Source organism: Chamaea fasciata, unplaced genomic scaffold (genome assembly GCF_029207755.1).
Source record: "Chamaea fasciata isolate MVZ Bird 193981 ecotype frontalis unplaced genomic scaffold, bChaFas1.0.hap1 SCAF_16, whole genome shotgun sequence".
Taxonomy (NCBI): Eukaryota; Metazoa; Chordata; class Aves; order Passeriformes; family Sylviidae; genus Chamaea; species Chamaea fasciata.
Window position 1 is genome coordinate 10514759 of NW_027094101.1, and position 15904 is coordinate 10530662.

At 48.8% G+C, this 15904-nt stretch overlaps 1 protein-coding gene across 1 annotated transcript; it reads left to right on the forward strand.

Moving 5' to 3' along the window:
- Positions 1-133: 133 nt before the first annotated feature.
- On the forward strand, positions 134-15180 carry COG7 (component of oligomeric golgi complex 7). The gene is made up of 17 exons (XM_066197790.1): positions 134-390; positions 1137-1285; positions 1782-1898; positions 2049-2217; positions 3216-3298; positions 4073-4195; positions 5549-5747; positions 7779-7906; positions 8237-8391; positions 9581-9697; positions 10198-10263; positions 10967-11153; positions 12104-12244; positions 12689-12772; positions 13094-13208; positions 14154-14297; positions 14507-15180. The coding sequence occupies exons 1-17, from the start codon at positions 225-227 to the stop codon at positions 14671-14673; spliced, it is 2310 nt and encodes a 769-aa protein (XP_066053887.1). The 5' UTR covers positions 134-224; the 3' UTR covers positions 14674-15180.
- The last annotated feature ends 724 nt before the right edge of the window (positions 15181-15904 follow it).

Below are 15904 nucleotides of genomic sequence, written 5' to 3' on the forward strand. Positions count from 1 at the left end.
GGGCCCCGGCCCTCCGCCTGAGACAGCCCGGGGACCGCTCGGGGACCACTCCGAGACTACCCGGGACCGACTGGGACCGCCCCGAGTCCGCCCGGGACCGCCCCGGGACCGCCCCGGACCGCCCCGGCACTGCCGAGCGTTTCCGGGTGCGCGGCGGGCCCGGGCCGCGGCCGCTCGGGCTGTCCCCCGCTGTCCCCCGCTGTCCCCCGCTGTCCCCCGCAGCGATGGACTTTTCCCGGTTCCTGTCGGACGAGTTCGAGGTGAAGGGCTGGGTGAACGCGGCGTTCCGCGCCGTGCAGCAGGAGGCCCCGGGCAAGGTGGACGCGCACGCCGCCACGCTGGTGATGAAGCTGCAGCTCTTCATCCAGGAGGTCAACAACGCCGTGGAAGGTGCGGGGCTCTGCTGCCGCGGGGATGGGTCGGGCCGGGGTTTGCGGCCCCGGGTCAGCTCTGCCCGTGTGCTCCTGGCATCCTCTCCGCACACCTGCACCGTCCTGAGGCCGACAGGCACACCTGTGCCGGCCACCCAGGGCCACGCTGGCGATCCCGGCCCCGCCAGCCTTGCCCGGGACACGGAGCCTCGCACCGATCCCGGCCCGGCCAGCCTTGCCCGGGACACGGATCCTCGCACCGATCCCGGCCCGGCCAGCCTTGCCCGGGACACGGATCCACGCACCGATCTCGGATCCCGTAGTTTTCCACCAACACATCTGCGTTAAGTGCTGGGAAACTGCAGCTCCTGCCAGCGCTGGGTTAGATGGGATAATGGGGTGAATTTCTTCTCCAAAAGGGTTGCCCAGGGCAGTGTTGAAGTCCCTGGAAGGATTAAAAAACTATGTGGATGTAACACTTGGGGAGATGAGTTAGTGGTTCTTGGCAGTGCTGGGGGAGCAGGCCTGGACTGTTGGGAACAGATGGACTTAATGGTCTCAGAGGGCTTTTTTAAACCTAAATGGTCCCAATAATAAAATACATACTTAAAGTTTAAAGATACATCTCAAGATTTGTTGTTTGATGTTTTGCTTTGTTATTTAGCGTTAGGTTTTTGCAAGTACTAAAGACTAGATATTTTTGAAAGAGCACCTGTTCCTGCAAGGGCTCTCACCCCCCTCACTGTCTGCTCTGTGTTCCTGCAGAAACAAGCCATCAGGCTCTCCAGAACATGCCCAGAGTCCTCCGGGAAGTGGAAGTCTTGAAACAAGAGGCAACATTTCTGAAAGAGCAGATGATCCTTGTTAAAGAAGATATAAAGAAGTTTGAAGAAGACACAGCTCAGTCCATGCAGGTCAGTTCTTGTCTTAGTGTTTATCTGCGACTTGTGAAATTCTAAAGGTTCTAGAGTTGTTAATATGAAATAATCTCGTGAATTTAATATAGACAAAACCACTTCTTTTAGGATTAATATTGGAAAGGTGGATATGACACAGACCTGTGCGGTCTACATGTCCTGAGGAACAGCTGCTCAGGACAACTCTGGTTCAGAGCTGCTGCTCCCTGACTGGGGACACTGTTTTCTGCCTGGGGTGTAGAGCATTTTCAGGCAAAGTGGATACTAAAAGAACTGGACCAGAATTCAAGCTAACCTAAACTAACTAAAGTTGTTTGACTTCGAAAGATGTTTTTACATCTCTAGCTCCTTCAAACCGTTCCATCATCTTGTAATAATATAATCTTTTCACACCTTTTTGTTTTTAAAATTTAAGCAGAAGATAACTCCCAAGGATCTGTGACAGTCATTTTTTGTTTCAGTGGGGAACAAAATGTTGTGTTTTTTCCTTCAGGTCCTGGTAGAGATTGACCGAGTGAAGTCCAGGATGCAGTTGGCTGCCGAGTCACTCCAGGAGGCAGACAAATGGAGCACACTAAGTGCAGATATTGAAGAGACTCTTAAAACACAGGTAAACACTGAATTATCTGGTCTTTGTGCCTCCAGCTTTTCAAGGAACTGTGTTTTAAAGTCGGATTTTGAAGTGACCGTGAAACATGTCCCTGCTGCTGATGCTGTCTGAGGTCACCCTTGGTAATGGGCTGCCTTTCCCTGCTGGCAGGATGTGTCCCTGATTTCAGCCAAGCTGACGAGCATGCAGAGCAGCCTGGCCATGCTGGTGGACACGCCGGATTACTCAGAGAAGTGTGTGCACCTGGAGGCCCTGAAGAACCGCCTGGAGGCCATGGCCAGCCCTCAGATTGTTGCTGCTTTCAACTCCCAGTCTGTAGGTCTGTGGCTCCTGGTGTCATTTACTGTCAGCACAGAGTTTTTTGTCTTTAAAACAGTGTTTGGGTGGAGAGTTGGTGTCCTGAAGGCTCCTGGTACTGGGTCCTGTTCTTCTCCTGGTGGAGCAGATGTGCTGGAATGTTTTGGGCTCTGCAGCTGCCTGCAGGCCAGTGCTGCTTTGATTTTCCTACAGTTTGGGATACCTGTGGCCACTGCAGGAAACAAGAAGATTACAGGATTTTGTGGGCCATGTGGATGTTTGAGATGGAGGTGCTGCTCAGATAGGCAGAAGGGCCCTGGTTTGCTGTTATCATGGTGTTGTTGGTGTAATCAGAAAGAAGTTTGTTTGGAAATGTTCTGACTTCCTACTACTTTGTAAAAGCAGCTGTATAAATTCTCCTTGGAATTTTTGTCATTTTTGGACAGTTCTTTGTGCTATTCCTTCCCTGTGCTGCTGTCAGCACTGCTGAAAAGTGGTTGTTGACACTCATCTTTGTGGATCTCAGAGTCCTGGAGGGATCTGGGGCTGTGGGTTACAAACCAGACTTTGAAGGAACCTGTGTTTCTAAGCTCTGTGCAGGAGCAGCTGTGCCATGAGCCAGTCTGAGGCACAGGGATCATTTTGAGGACAGGTGAAAGCAAAGCTGAGGCCTTTGTCAGGTGTAATTTAGGTTTGTAACTGCTGGCTTGTTTCTAGAAACTATTTCCTTCGAGGAAATGCTCTGGCTTCATCTGGCTTTGCCACTGGATGTGTTAATACTATGTTCTGGTTAAGAGGTTAAATTCATTCCTTGTGTCTGCTTCCTGATCTTGTTTGAGAGTGGATTTCGGGTAGTTCTGCTCCTGTTTGAGAAGATAAGCAAACAAGAGATGAAGTTGTCTCTTTCTGTGTAGACCGTTGTGCCTGTTCCCTTTAGAAGAGGATTTCTTGCTCAGACTGATGTCTCACCCTCAGCTTTGAGACTGATCCTGATACCTATTTTTTTGTTTGTTTGTTTAGACCAGGCAAAAATGTTTGTTAAAGTCTTCGCTGAAATTGATCGGATGCCCCAGCTTCTTGCTTATTATTACAAGTGTCACAAGGTAAGTGTTTTGGTAACATTTTAACACTGAGGAATCAAAGTCGGAATTCTTGCTGGGCTCCGACTGCAGAGGGAGCTGCTGCCCCGCGGATCTCAGCTGTGCTGTGGTGGGGGATGGCTCCTGTTCCTCTCTGTGTTTCCTTCTCCGACTTCTCTTGCTGGCTCTGACCAGCTTTGGTTACTCCCAGTGCTGCAGGAGTAATTCTCCCTTCGGGTCCTTGTGTCCCTTCCTGCAGCAGACACGGGATATGTGTGTTCTGCTGGATTTCTCTGTGCCTCATGGTTTTGCTTTGCTTTCTGTGGATGTGGCTATGTCAGCAGTAACTTTATTACTGCAACTTGCCAGCTGCTGACTTTTGTAAACCCTTTTCAGGTAAGATTAAAAGTTGGAATTCCAGACAGTTCTGTAGCCATAACCTGAGCTTCAAATTTCTCACATGACTGTGACTTCTGAGGATTAAGTTCAAGGCTGGGGCTTGCCAAGTATTTCAACTATTATGTGGGGGGTATCAGTTGCAATCTCATTTTATGAGTAAAATACCGATGTTAATTAAATCTTTGAATCACTGAGAAGCCTCAAGCTTCATGCTGAAAGTCTTTTCCTTCTGTGGTGCTGAATTACATGTTACACTGAAATATGGAGAGGGGAGCAAGGGTGAGCCTCATATTTTGGCAGAATTGCTGTACATGGGGAGTGCTGGGTTTGGCACAACAAAAACAAGACCTGTGGCCTGTCATTTTTTTTTTTTTCTCAGATGGTTCTGTTTCCCCTCAGGTGCAGCTGGTGGCCGTGTGGCAGGAGCTTTGCCAGAGTGACCTGAGCTTGAACCGCCAGCTGAGCGAGCTGTATGACACCCTCCTGGGGACCTGGCACGCCCAGCTCCAGTGGGCAGCACAGGTGCAGTGACAGGCTCCTGCAGGGGCAGGAGGGGACAGGCTTGGTCACCCTCTGATTCCTCACAAAGCTCTGAAGAGCTCATGCTGCTCGCCCTGAGTTACACTCTGGGCCTGATTGGTGCCGGGTGGGATTTGCAGCCCACTTACTGTTCCTTGTCCAGCCTTTGCAGGCAGGGTTTGAGCTCTGCTGTTTCACCAGCAGCAAGGTTGCTGTGTTATTGACATCAAAGCTGCTCTATCACTTTCATCGGTATCTTAAGTTAGAACTAATTTGTTGGTGTTATAAATGTGTTCTGTTGCAAGACATTTGAAATGCCTGAATTGCTTTATCACTTGGCCTGGAGGAAGCCCTCAAGGTCATGCTGGACTGATGCATGTTGCTCTGTGTAAGATATCTGAGGGCTTCTGCTGTAACCCCTTGGAGTCTGTGTGCTTGTTTTCCCTGCCAAAAATAATGTAGGATCAAAAAAAGATTTTGTCCTTTGGTGAAATGAAGAAATAAGTTCATATTGTTGAAGAGTTTTTCATCCATGAAGGGTAAGAGATTCTTATCTTCATGTCACAAAGCCAGTGTCAGTGCAAGGCCTGTGTTGCAGAGGAGCTCAGTGTTTCCTTGAAATGTATTTTTTCTGCCTAATGATTCGATGTGACTTAGAGGCCAGATGTCAGGTTACATTTTAGCAGATATTCTTTGAACTGGGGATTGTGAGAAATGGCACGTGGGGCACAGCTCCTGTCACTCAATCTCCTGTGTTACTTCTGCTTTCTGAAAAACTCTGGGACCTTTTTGATAGTAAACCCAGCTTTCAAAGCTAATGAGCAGAATAACTGATGAAAAAGTCACAGTGAAGGCTGTAAAAAGTTTTATGCTGGTGGAGTGGCTGATTCTCAGCTGATTACAGGCTTTCTAGCCTTTCCACTTCTGACTTCTGCCTATCTGACCAGTAATTTGGCTTGTGATGTAGTCCTGTTTCTTCATATTTTACTGATTCATGTTGTTTCCCAACACACCTGTGTAAACTGAGTGCTCTGTTTCAAATGCCCTCTTCTGCCAGGTGTTTTTTGAATCACTGTAGTGCCTGTGTTCTTCTGAGTTCAATTTTTGACCTGTGCCTGTCTTCTAGTTTCTTGGTGGCTGTACTCAAAGCACAGCAGTAAATATGCACTGCCCCAGACTTGCAGTCAGGCTGTCCCATGTGCTAAGTAAGTGTGGCTCTTGCAGCCTTAGCAGACTGCTTCTGGGCTGTCCACCCCTTGTGAGGTGTTTCAGGTTTGGAAGCTGCCTGCTGCGCTCTGCTGCTGTGTGTTCCTCTCAGGTGATGTGCTTTTGCCAGTAGCTGTTCTGCTGCTGCAGGTTTTCAAGAACCCCCATGAAATCGTGACTGTGCTGTTGATTCAAACTCTGGGAGCTCTGGTGCCTTCCATCCCTGTGTGCCTCAGCACTGCCATGGAGAGGACAGGCCAGGATACCAAGCTGACCCAGCTGCTGGAGTTCCACGATGCCACTGTCCACTTTGCCAAGGGGCTGGAGGTGGCCATGCTGCCAAACCTGAGTAAGACTCTGGCTCTGAACTCTGTCATTCTATGCTGTCCCCTTTGTGAATTCCCACTGTGGGGTTTTGTTGAGTTTTGGGTGGAGGGAGGGATTATCTCTTCTAAGCGATGCCAGTTCCTCGGTGCTTGCACCTTTGTGTTTGTGTGTGTATCTTACACTGGGGCTGTTGACACAACGCTGAGTTTCCTGAAGCAGCTCTGTCCTGAGCATGCTGGCTCTGCAGGGTAAATAGCATTTAGCACTTCTCCTTTTACAAGCTTTACTGTTTCTTCTGTCTCCCAGACGAGGAAATGTCTCCAGGGAGGCAGCGAGACCCATTGTGAGAGATCACAAAGCAGAAAAGTTGAGGAGTTTCCTGGAATTGTCACACCTCATTAAACAAGAGAAAACCTGCTTGAAGGCTGCATCCATTGGATGCTTGTATTTGATTTTGTAACTTTTCTGTTGCTACTGGCTCAGGGTTTAATCAAGTGACAATGCCCAGTGTTTTTTTTCTGAACTGTTGGTAGTTTTTCCCCAGCAGCATCCTCAGTGTTTGTTTCCAAATCTGCCCTATGCTTTGCTCTCTCTGGGACATTTGTCATTTTGGTCATGATTGCTGAGTAATTCCCACAAACCACACAGCAGTGAGATGCTGTGTTTGCACAAGTTTACACCTGACTGGAGCTGCTGACTATTTATAGACTCTTATGAATTTGGTGGGGCTGCTTCAAAGGCTGGCTATGGGAAAATCCAAAATTAAAGCTAATGGAGCATTCTGATGCTGTGCTTCCTGTGTTTGGTTCCTCATAACATTGTCTTGAGCTGTTTAAACCCAGATTCTTTCTTGATCCTGTAAATTATGATTGCTCGGCAATGTCAGGGAGTGTGACTGTGTCTGTTGTCTCTCTGGTTGCACACATGTCAGTCATTTTCTAGCTTAATTTGTGATTCACTATAGAAATTAGTAAAAAGGACTTGAAAAAATAATGCCAGATTCTGGAAGATGATGGAATAGGAAGAACACTGTTGAACTGTTATCTGAGTGCATTCAAGTAAAACCCCAAAGCTTTTATTTCTGTCTCTTTTAGTGTAGGGCAAGATGTTTGGGAAAAGAAATATCTCAAGAATGGAAAGGCCAGGTGACTCAGCTGAGGAGAGTCAAACCAGTTCCTGCTTGTGTATGTGAGGGGAGGGCTCAGCTGTGATTCACAGGGTAATTCAGTTTGGAAGGGACCTTGGGAGATGATCTGGTCCAGTCTGCCGCTCCAAGCAGGATCTGCTGTGAGGTCAGACCGTGGTGCTTGGGATGCTGTTCAGTCTGGTCTCAAAAACGTCCAAGCACAGAGACAGTGCTGGCTTTGGACAGACTGTTCCATTGCTTTCCTGTCCTCAGGGTGTGAAAGTCTTTCCTGATATCCAGGATTCAAAGTAATTTTGGTTTGCTGCAGGTTTGAGTTTGGCAGAGCTTTGTGAGAACAGCTGGTGTCCAGTTCTGATTTGAGCAATAATCATTCAGCCCTGCTTTGTGTTTGGGTTGGCAGCTCCCTGCTCAGGCATGGCACTGGGAGGCTGAGTCTGTGCTTCACGTTCAGCTCTGGCTGATGAACACTGGCACAGTAGTCCTGAGTGAATTGAATTAGTGTCAATTATTTGAAGTGTGAACTAGGCTTTCTGATAAATGAAGATTGTCCCTGTTTGATGCCGTGGGAGTAATGTGTTTCACTTCTCAGATGGTTTCAATTCTTCTGCTGTAGGTTGGAATGTTTGATAGGTTTTTGTCACCCGGACTGTTTTGGGTCAGTGAGTGTTAATTTTCCTGAGGCACTTGTTGAGGTAGAACATCTTGGTTTTAGGAAGCAGGTAGAGATAATAATCTTGTTTCTAAAAAAATAAAAAAACAATCTGTGTAGTTGAGATTGAAGCTGTTGGGCAGCATTCCAAGCCTGTGCAGGCAGTATGCTCTAGTGGAAGAACTGCATGTAGCTTGAAATGAGGCTTTTAGTAGCATATTCATCTCTTTGTAAACTAAACATCTGATTCTTTGTAGAGGAGCAGAACCTGGTGAAAGTGATGGAGCTGGTGGAAGTGGTGTATGCTCCATACAAGCCCTATCAACTCGAGTATGGAGACCTGGAAGAAGAGAATCTCCTCATCCAGATCAGTGCAGTGCCCTTGGTAATGTACCAGTCTTTGCTCAGCTGTCCAGGGAGAGGCTGAAGCTTCCCCTAAACATCTTTGTCACAGTTACTGCTCTCTTATATTTCCTTTTATTTGTAGAAGATTCTGCTGTTGGCAGAACTGTTTTTCCTTGAGGTGAACACAGGGCTTGGCAGCCTGGCCATTGTTACAGTCCATGGGCAGGAGGGTGGAGGCACCAGCATGGTTCTGCCTTAGGAGTTAGACAAGAATGGAAGATACCTGAGAGCACTGTGTTACACAAGGTGTGTTTTCTCTATTGCCTGGAAGAAGAGTCAGGCTCGGCTTTGTTGTTACTGTTGTTTTTAGGAGCATTGGGAAGTGATTGATTGTGTCCAGGAGCTGAACCACTCGGTCAACAAACTCTTCATTCTGGCGGCCGGAGCTGTCGACAACTGTGTCAAGCTCACGGATGGCCTGGGGGTGTGTGGGCTGCTGAAGGCCCTGAAGGCCCTCTTCTCAAAGTAAGGTGCCTTTAGGTACTGCTCCATTTATCCTGAGCCAGTAGTGAGTGTGGCCAAGGACTTCGTAGTTTATGGAAAATGACTGAGAGCAAAAAGTGTCTCTGACCGTACCATGAGTCATCAGTATCCCTCTTGCTGCTTCACTCGAGCACAGGCTGTTTTCTAGGGGAGAAATAGAAGATTTTGTGGCAAAATCAAAGGCTTGCCAGGTGTTTTCTCTTCTGGTTGGGCAGAGTTTTCACTTTTAATAAATACTTTTGAAGGAGAAAATGTTTCCCAAAATAAGGCAAATTAGGCTGATGAAAGTAGATCTCAGTGGGGAAATAAGTCTAGAGGTTGAACTCGATCGTCTTGGAGGTCTTTTCCTACCTTACTGATTTAATGAATACACAGTCACAATATCACAGACAAGTGACCTCACATTCAGGATCTGCCTGTAAATGTGAGATACCCCACGAGTTAGGTTCACTCTTAGTTCTCGTCTTAAAGTATCACTTTCCTATTCCTATACTGATTTACTCCTTATTCCTTCACGATACTGAAAGAGCTGCTCACAAGGTATGAATCAGATATTGCTGCCCTTTGGGAAGGGGGAAGAGGAAAGCACAAACCTCTGATCTCACCTTCTTTATAGGCAATTACAGAGCAATGTACCTGCCTCTAGCTTATGGGCATTATTAAAAAGAAAATGGGGGTGTGTAGAAAACAGAATGTTCTTCTTTTTATCCGTGTTCTCATCTGGGGAGTAGCTGAGAAAACAAATTCATGAGATTGTTGTCACCATGTTCCTGGAGTAAGGGCCAAGTGATGTTGGAGTAGCAGGAACCGTATCAACTTTTTCTGGTCTTTCCTAGGAAATGGTCAATGTAGTGGTAACTAAAATGTCTTACTCCTTCCTTCTCACGGGCAGGGAGAGCTCCTGGTAATCCACAGGCAGCAAACTGAGCAGCCACACAGCATCTTTCACACTCCTTGTCTTCTGGTCTAGGCTTGAGTGGGCTGTGGCTGATCAGTTCTTCACATCCACCTGTTTGGAGTGGAACCAGAGTGTCTCTTCTGTACTGTGTTTAGTATTTCTGGTTCTTGTTTGGCCCTTGCAGAGGACTGACTGAGAAAATCACAAGACATGTTTTTGTGCTGCTCTCCAGCCTGTTCTATTATGCTGGTGCTTCTCCTTTTCTCCCTGCAGGTATACATCTGACTTCACAAACACACTGCAGTCTATACGAAAGAAATGTAAACTGGATGATGTCCTGGCAGATTCCCTGTTCCAGGAGGACTGGACTGCATTCCAAAACTCTGTCCGGTAAAGAGTTTGTTTTTTTTTGTCCGGCTCAGAGCTGATTTTTGTATCAAAGCTGAAAGAGAGCTACTTGGGGCCAGTTTACACAAGTTCTCAGTGCAGAACACAGGGCTGAGCTCACTGTGCTGCTGGGAGCACCAGTGTCAGCCATGGCTTCTGGCATGGGGAGGGCTGTGGGGCTCCCCACCCTGCTGGAGCAAGGCTGCATCTCATACCACTTGTAATATTGGCAGCTCTTAGAATTTTTCCCAGTGTCACTGAGCTGGCCTTCCCCACGATGACAAGAAGTAGCATGTGGATGAGGCCATTGGGCAAAAAACAAATCAGTGTTATCAAATGGATGCAGAGCTAATCACCAAATGACTCTTGACACATGTGTGGACTGTGGTTTGGTTTTGGCATTTCATAATTACTTGACATGGATCTGAGGTAGGTTCTCTGAGGAGGGTCTGGCATTATCTGCCTCAAATCTCAAAGTGTGTTTTTGTCTTGTTCTTTCCCAGGATCATTTCCATTTGTGGTGAACTCCTTCGCCAGTGTGGAGACTTTGAGCAGCAGCTGGCCAACAGGTGAGCACTGGTGACCTTAATTCACGAGCTGTCAACGTAGAAACCAAGTTAAAAGAAAACAAACCCCAAACCCCAAGGTGCCTTTGTTGCATAGACCATGAAGGGAAAGCCACCACTGATTCCCCTTCCCCATGCTTTGACATGTCAGAGATGGGGCACGGACTGTTCTGCTCAGTCATGTTCCCTGAGACAGCCCCAAGAATCCTTTTCCTTGGATACCTGGCTGGCCACCAATGGGCTGCCAGATGGGGGTCAGGAAGGAATTTTCCACCAGATCAAATTGGCAAGATCCTCACCCTTGTGACATGAATCACGTGCTGAAATGAGTGTAGGTGTGCCTTACCTGATGGGTTCCCTGTAACCTGAGGAGTGTAGGCACAGGCAGGACGTGGGTCTTGCAGCTCCTTGTTGTAAGCAGCGCTCTGCTCAGCCTGTGGTTCCGTGGAGTGCTCGGTGTGACTGCAATAGAGCCCAGCCTGCAGTGCTCAGTGGGGTCCCACTGCCCTCATGTTCCCAGAGCACAAGCCCCTCTGTCCTCTCAGCACTTCTGCAGCTGGATGAGAGGATTGGCTGCAATTGGAGTCTCCATCAGTGAATGTCTCCCTTGAAGTCACTCAAGGGGGGTGCTGGTCCTTGGACCAGCATGAGGACAGGACTGCTGAGTCCAGAGCATTCTGCTGGTGACTTGTGTACTCATTTCTAGGATTTTGTCAACTGCTGGGAAGTATCTCTCGGACTCGTACAGCCCTTGCAGTTTTTCTGGCTTTCAGGACACCAGTTCTGCAGAAAAGAAGAGCTCCATAAAAAATCCCTGGCAGGAATACAATTACCTCTTGAAGGAGAATCCATCCGAGTATGCCAGCCTTATGGAAACACTTTACACTCTGAAGGTACCCTAGTGCCTGGAGAGGCTGCCTCTATTACAGTCTGCTCTTGGGCCCATGCTGGGTAGATGACACCAGGATTCCCCCTCCAGTCTAATGACTTTTCATGCTGAGCTGCAGCCTTTCCATGGGCTGTGTTCTACAGAGACACTGATACACAGAGAGATGAAGTGTCCAAACCCAGGAAGTCTGGACTCATTCCATCTCTCCCCAGATCCTGGCTCTGCTTTGTGAACATGCCCTTATCAGCTTCGGTGAGGGAGATTTTATCTCAGCGAGCATTGGGAAGGTTGTGTTGGAGCCATCTCAAATTCTGGAGCCCACACACCACCTTCTGAGGCTTTCTTTGCCCTGTCCAGTTTGAAATGGAATTCTGCAGGATCATTCATGCATGGATCTGTGCATAGGGTAGAATGGCTTTAGTTATCTTCTTGTGGATCTGGGTTATGTTTGCCATCATTGGTCACGTGGAGTAGTGAATTCAAGCTTATGAGTTTTATTTCCTCAAAATGTTTTGATTTCTTTTGCACTTGGTTTACCTGCAACTTTTGTGGTTCCACCTTCAGTGTAATGTGTTTGCCTTTAAACCTTGACTAAACTGTCCAGTTCCACAGGTACTCTTCAGGTAGAACTTAATTCCATGCAGGGCATCAGTTGTGCCCTTTGAGTAAAAGGCGGCTTTGCCATCTTCTCTGCAAGTTTCTCAGTACCCAGCATGTGCCAGAGCCTGGAATGTGATCCTGATTCCTTGTCCTGCAGTTCAGGGAGCAGTGGCAGTTTCTGTCTTGAATAACTGCGTGGAACAGGTCATTCCAAAGGAAACAGGCTGTGCCATCACAGAGGGGAGCTCTGCTGCACAAGGAGGGCCTCATAAAACCTCTGCAGGCATGTTAACACATCCCCTCTGTGGCTGCTTGGGTGGCTTGTGAGTGTAAATGTTTTTGTGTGTGTGTCAGGAGAAAGGCACCGGCACCCAGACGCTGCTGTCGCCGTCGCGAGTGGCCCTGAGCCGCCTGAACCAGCTGTCCCATCACCTGGCCTTCGACTCAGTGTTCCTGCGCATCAAACAGCAGCTGCTGCTGGTGCCCAGGATGGAGGTGGGCACTGGGGCCTGGCCTGAGCTCTGCAGCTCTGCAGGGTTTCCCTGGGGGGTCCCTTGGGTCAGCGTGGCTTATCTGTCTCCTGCTCAGAACGGTTCTCTCTGGTGCCACATTTCTCCCAGGAGCTGCAGGCAGTGGAAGTTTCCCTTCCCTCACCCACAGCCTTTGCAGCACAGGTGTTCGAAGGCTCTGGTGTTTGTTTGAGGTGTTGCTTTTCTGACCCGTGTGTGCATGTTTCCTTCAGGGAGCTGGGTAGAAAAAGGGTGGGTGTTTTGGGCCTGAGGGATAACATGGTAAACACTTTTCTCACCATCTGTGTTTGGCTTCCTAGAATCCCTTGGGTAGTCACAGTTCATGTTGTTGGGTCACCCCTTTCTAAAATACTGACAGGCTTCATGTTCTGGGAAGTCATTGATTCATCCCGCACTTCCTGCTTTACAGGGCTGGAGTTCTGGTGGTATTGGTGAGACCCTGACAGATGACCTGCCAAACTTCAGCCTGACCCCTCTGGAATATATCAGCAATGTAAGAGAACTCAACTGTCTTTCTGCTCTAGAAAACAAATTGCTGGGAAACACTCCAGGGAGCAAAGATTTGCTTGGAGTAGCAGTTCTCTGTACAGATCTTTCTTACCATGAGTGTTTCAGTGACTGTTTCTCTGACCTTGTGAAAAACTATTTCTTGTACCAAGTGTAATGATGCACAAGAGCCAATTTGTAGGTGAGTGAGTGGCTGTCAGGCTCAGCTCTCTGCTTGCCGGTGTATTTACTGCAGGTGACTTTTTCTCTAGTAAAGGACTTGCCTCACATTTGTTGAGTGATTCAGCTTTTGGTGCTTTTATTCTAGATTGGGCAGTACATTATGTCGCTTCCTCTGCACCTTGAGCCATTTGTCACTCAAGAGGATTCTGCTTTGGAACTGGCATTACATGCTGGAAAACTGCCATACCCTCCAGAGCAAGGTAGGGTGAGACCAAAGGCTTGGAGTATCTGGGGAAAGCTTTCCCATCCTGCCATTACATGGGTGGGATGTGTTGCAGTGGCAAAACCCTTGGAGATCCCTTTCCTATCACACTGTTTCTTCCAAGAATCTTTTAGTAAAACCCAGGAGGAACCTCTGAATGAGTAAAACTTTTTTTGGTTTCATTCAGACTGGAAGCTTTGGCTTGGTCTGTGTGAGTTTGGTGTTCATTAAAATGGTAGTTTGGAGTCTGAAGAGATCTGTTGGGTTTTGGCTCCTGTTCATGCTCCAGGGGTCTGGCCTTACCTGCTGTGTCACTAATCCTGCTGCAGGTAACAGCAGTAGGCACTTAATGCCTTTCCCTGCAGGTTGGCAGTGTACCTGGTGTGCTCTTCATGGTGTTATTATTTCCACAGGCACTGAAGAAAGCATAGAGCTTGGTATTTACACTCTCCTGGAGCCCTCCAAAACATGCTCTTTAGTTCAGGCTTCTGCATTACTATTATGTCATCTTGAAGCATTTACATGTTGTAATGGCTTGATAATTTTCAAAACCCTAATGAACACAGGCTGCCTTTAGGGCTGGGAAAAAACTCTTGTGAATCCTTGTCACTGCCGTGGTTTGCCAGCTGCTCCTGGAAGAGGATCCTGTAGGAGTGCCAGGCAGTGCCCTGTCCCAGCAGGTCACCCATCTGCCCTTTGGAGGTGACTTACCTGGAGAGTAATCCAGGGGAATGTTTTGGGTCTGGAGCTCATTACAGTGGTGTACAGTACAGGGAGAGTACATGACTGCTTTGATTGCCCCAAAACCAGCTGATAACTCTGACTACCTCCATGTCCTGTGGAAGGAGCAGTTCAGGTGCCATTAACCAGTGAGGACTCTGTGTTGTACAAAGCCAGCAGGGGCGGGTCAGGGGTGCTGCAGTAACGGGGACTGTGTGTGCAGGAGATGAGCTGCCCGAGCTGGACAACGTGGCTGATTACTGGCTGGGCTCCATCGCCAGGGCCACCATGCAGACCTACTGCGAGGTCATCCTGCAGATCCCACAGCTCACACCACACTCCACCAAGCAGCTGGCCACGGACATTGGTGAGTGTGGGCACACTGGGCTCTGGGCACAGCTCACGTCACACATGGGCTGGCACCACACAGGGCTCCTGCCTGGCTGGTGGGTTCCAGCCACTGCTGCTGCCTGTGGGTGGGAGCTCTCGGGGACAGGATTTCCTCTGTCACCAGGAACAAGGGAATCTTTCATTTCACAGTGTCTATTAAATACAAATTTTTCCTTAATTTTGCAGATTATCTCATCAATGTGATGGATGCCCTGGGCCTGCAGCCGTCGCGGGCACTGCAGAACATCGGGACTCTGCTGAAGGCCAAGCCAGAGGAGTTTCGCCAGGTTGCCAAGAGCCTGCCCCGCAGGATGGCTGCTGGCATTGCAGCCATGAGGGGCCTGGAGGGTTAGCACTGTCCTCCCTGCCTCTGGCATTGCAGCCAGGAGGGGCCTGCAGGGTTAGCTCTGCCCTCCTGTATCTGGCATTTTGGCCATGAGGGGCCTGGAGTCCCAGCTCTGCCCTCCCTGCCTCTGGCATCGCAGCCAGGAGGGGTCTGGAGTCCCAGCTGTGCCCTCCTGCCTCTGGCATCACTGCCAGGAGGGGCCTGGAGTCCCAGCTGTGCCCTCCCTGCCTCTGGCATCACTGCCAGGAGGGGCCTGCAGTGCCAGCTGTGCCCTCCCTGCCTCTGGTATCACAGCCATGAGGGGCCTGCAGTGCCAGCTGTGCCCTCCCTGCCTCTGGAATCACTACCAGGAGGGTGTTGGAGTGCCAGCTGTGCCCTTCCCGCTGCTGGCCCCTGCTCAAGTACTTACCTCCTCAGATTGGTTTTCATTTCTGCAAGGACACTGAAAAGATCTCTGGGGACTAGGGGAATTTATTTCAGACTAACTTTTAATAAATGTCTTTGTCTAGGAAAAGCTTGTTCCATTTTTCCATCTTTAGAACTCAGGGAAGATGTCCTACAGCCAAATTTCCCAAAAACTCTGAATGACCCTGAGTACTGGGAATGTTCTGCCAGGTGCTGTAGAGTTCATGCTTTGTGGCAGCTTTTCCAGAGAATTTACTGTATCTGAGGTGATGGGGTGAGTGCAGCACAGAGGGGGCTGCCTGTAGGCAGTGGCCACTGCTCAGGGCTGTCATAAATACGGGGTCAGGAAGGGTCTCCTCAGGTGGCAGTTGAGGCTTGATCGAGCTCGGCCCTGAGAACAAAACCTTTGTAGGTTGTTCCTGGTGCAATTTCACTATTCTACTGAAAACCATGAAGTTCATATGGAATTTAAGGGAAGTGGTGCTTTCTTGTAGAATTCATTACCATTTGTTATATAGATTTTTGTGAAACAGCTGGTCTAGCCTTAGTGTGCTCTCCTGGGAGACAACGGGGCAGAATACAGGGAGGGAGGTGCCAAAACTAGAATGCCAGCTGAGTCTCGAGCAGCTGCACTGCTGCTGCAGCTGGAAACTCCTTTGCCCAGCTGGGCTCAGGCTGGGGACAGCTGGGCTGGGACAGGGCTGGAGCCAAGCACTGGAGACACTTCCCACTTTTATGAGGTGTCAGACATCTCCATAAGCCAGCTGTGACTGGAATGGTGAGCTGTCCCTGTCCTGCAGAGAACACTCTGTTCCCTTCCCTCCTGCTGTAAG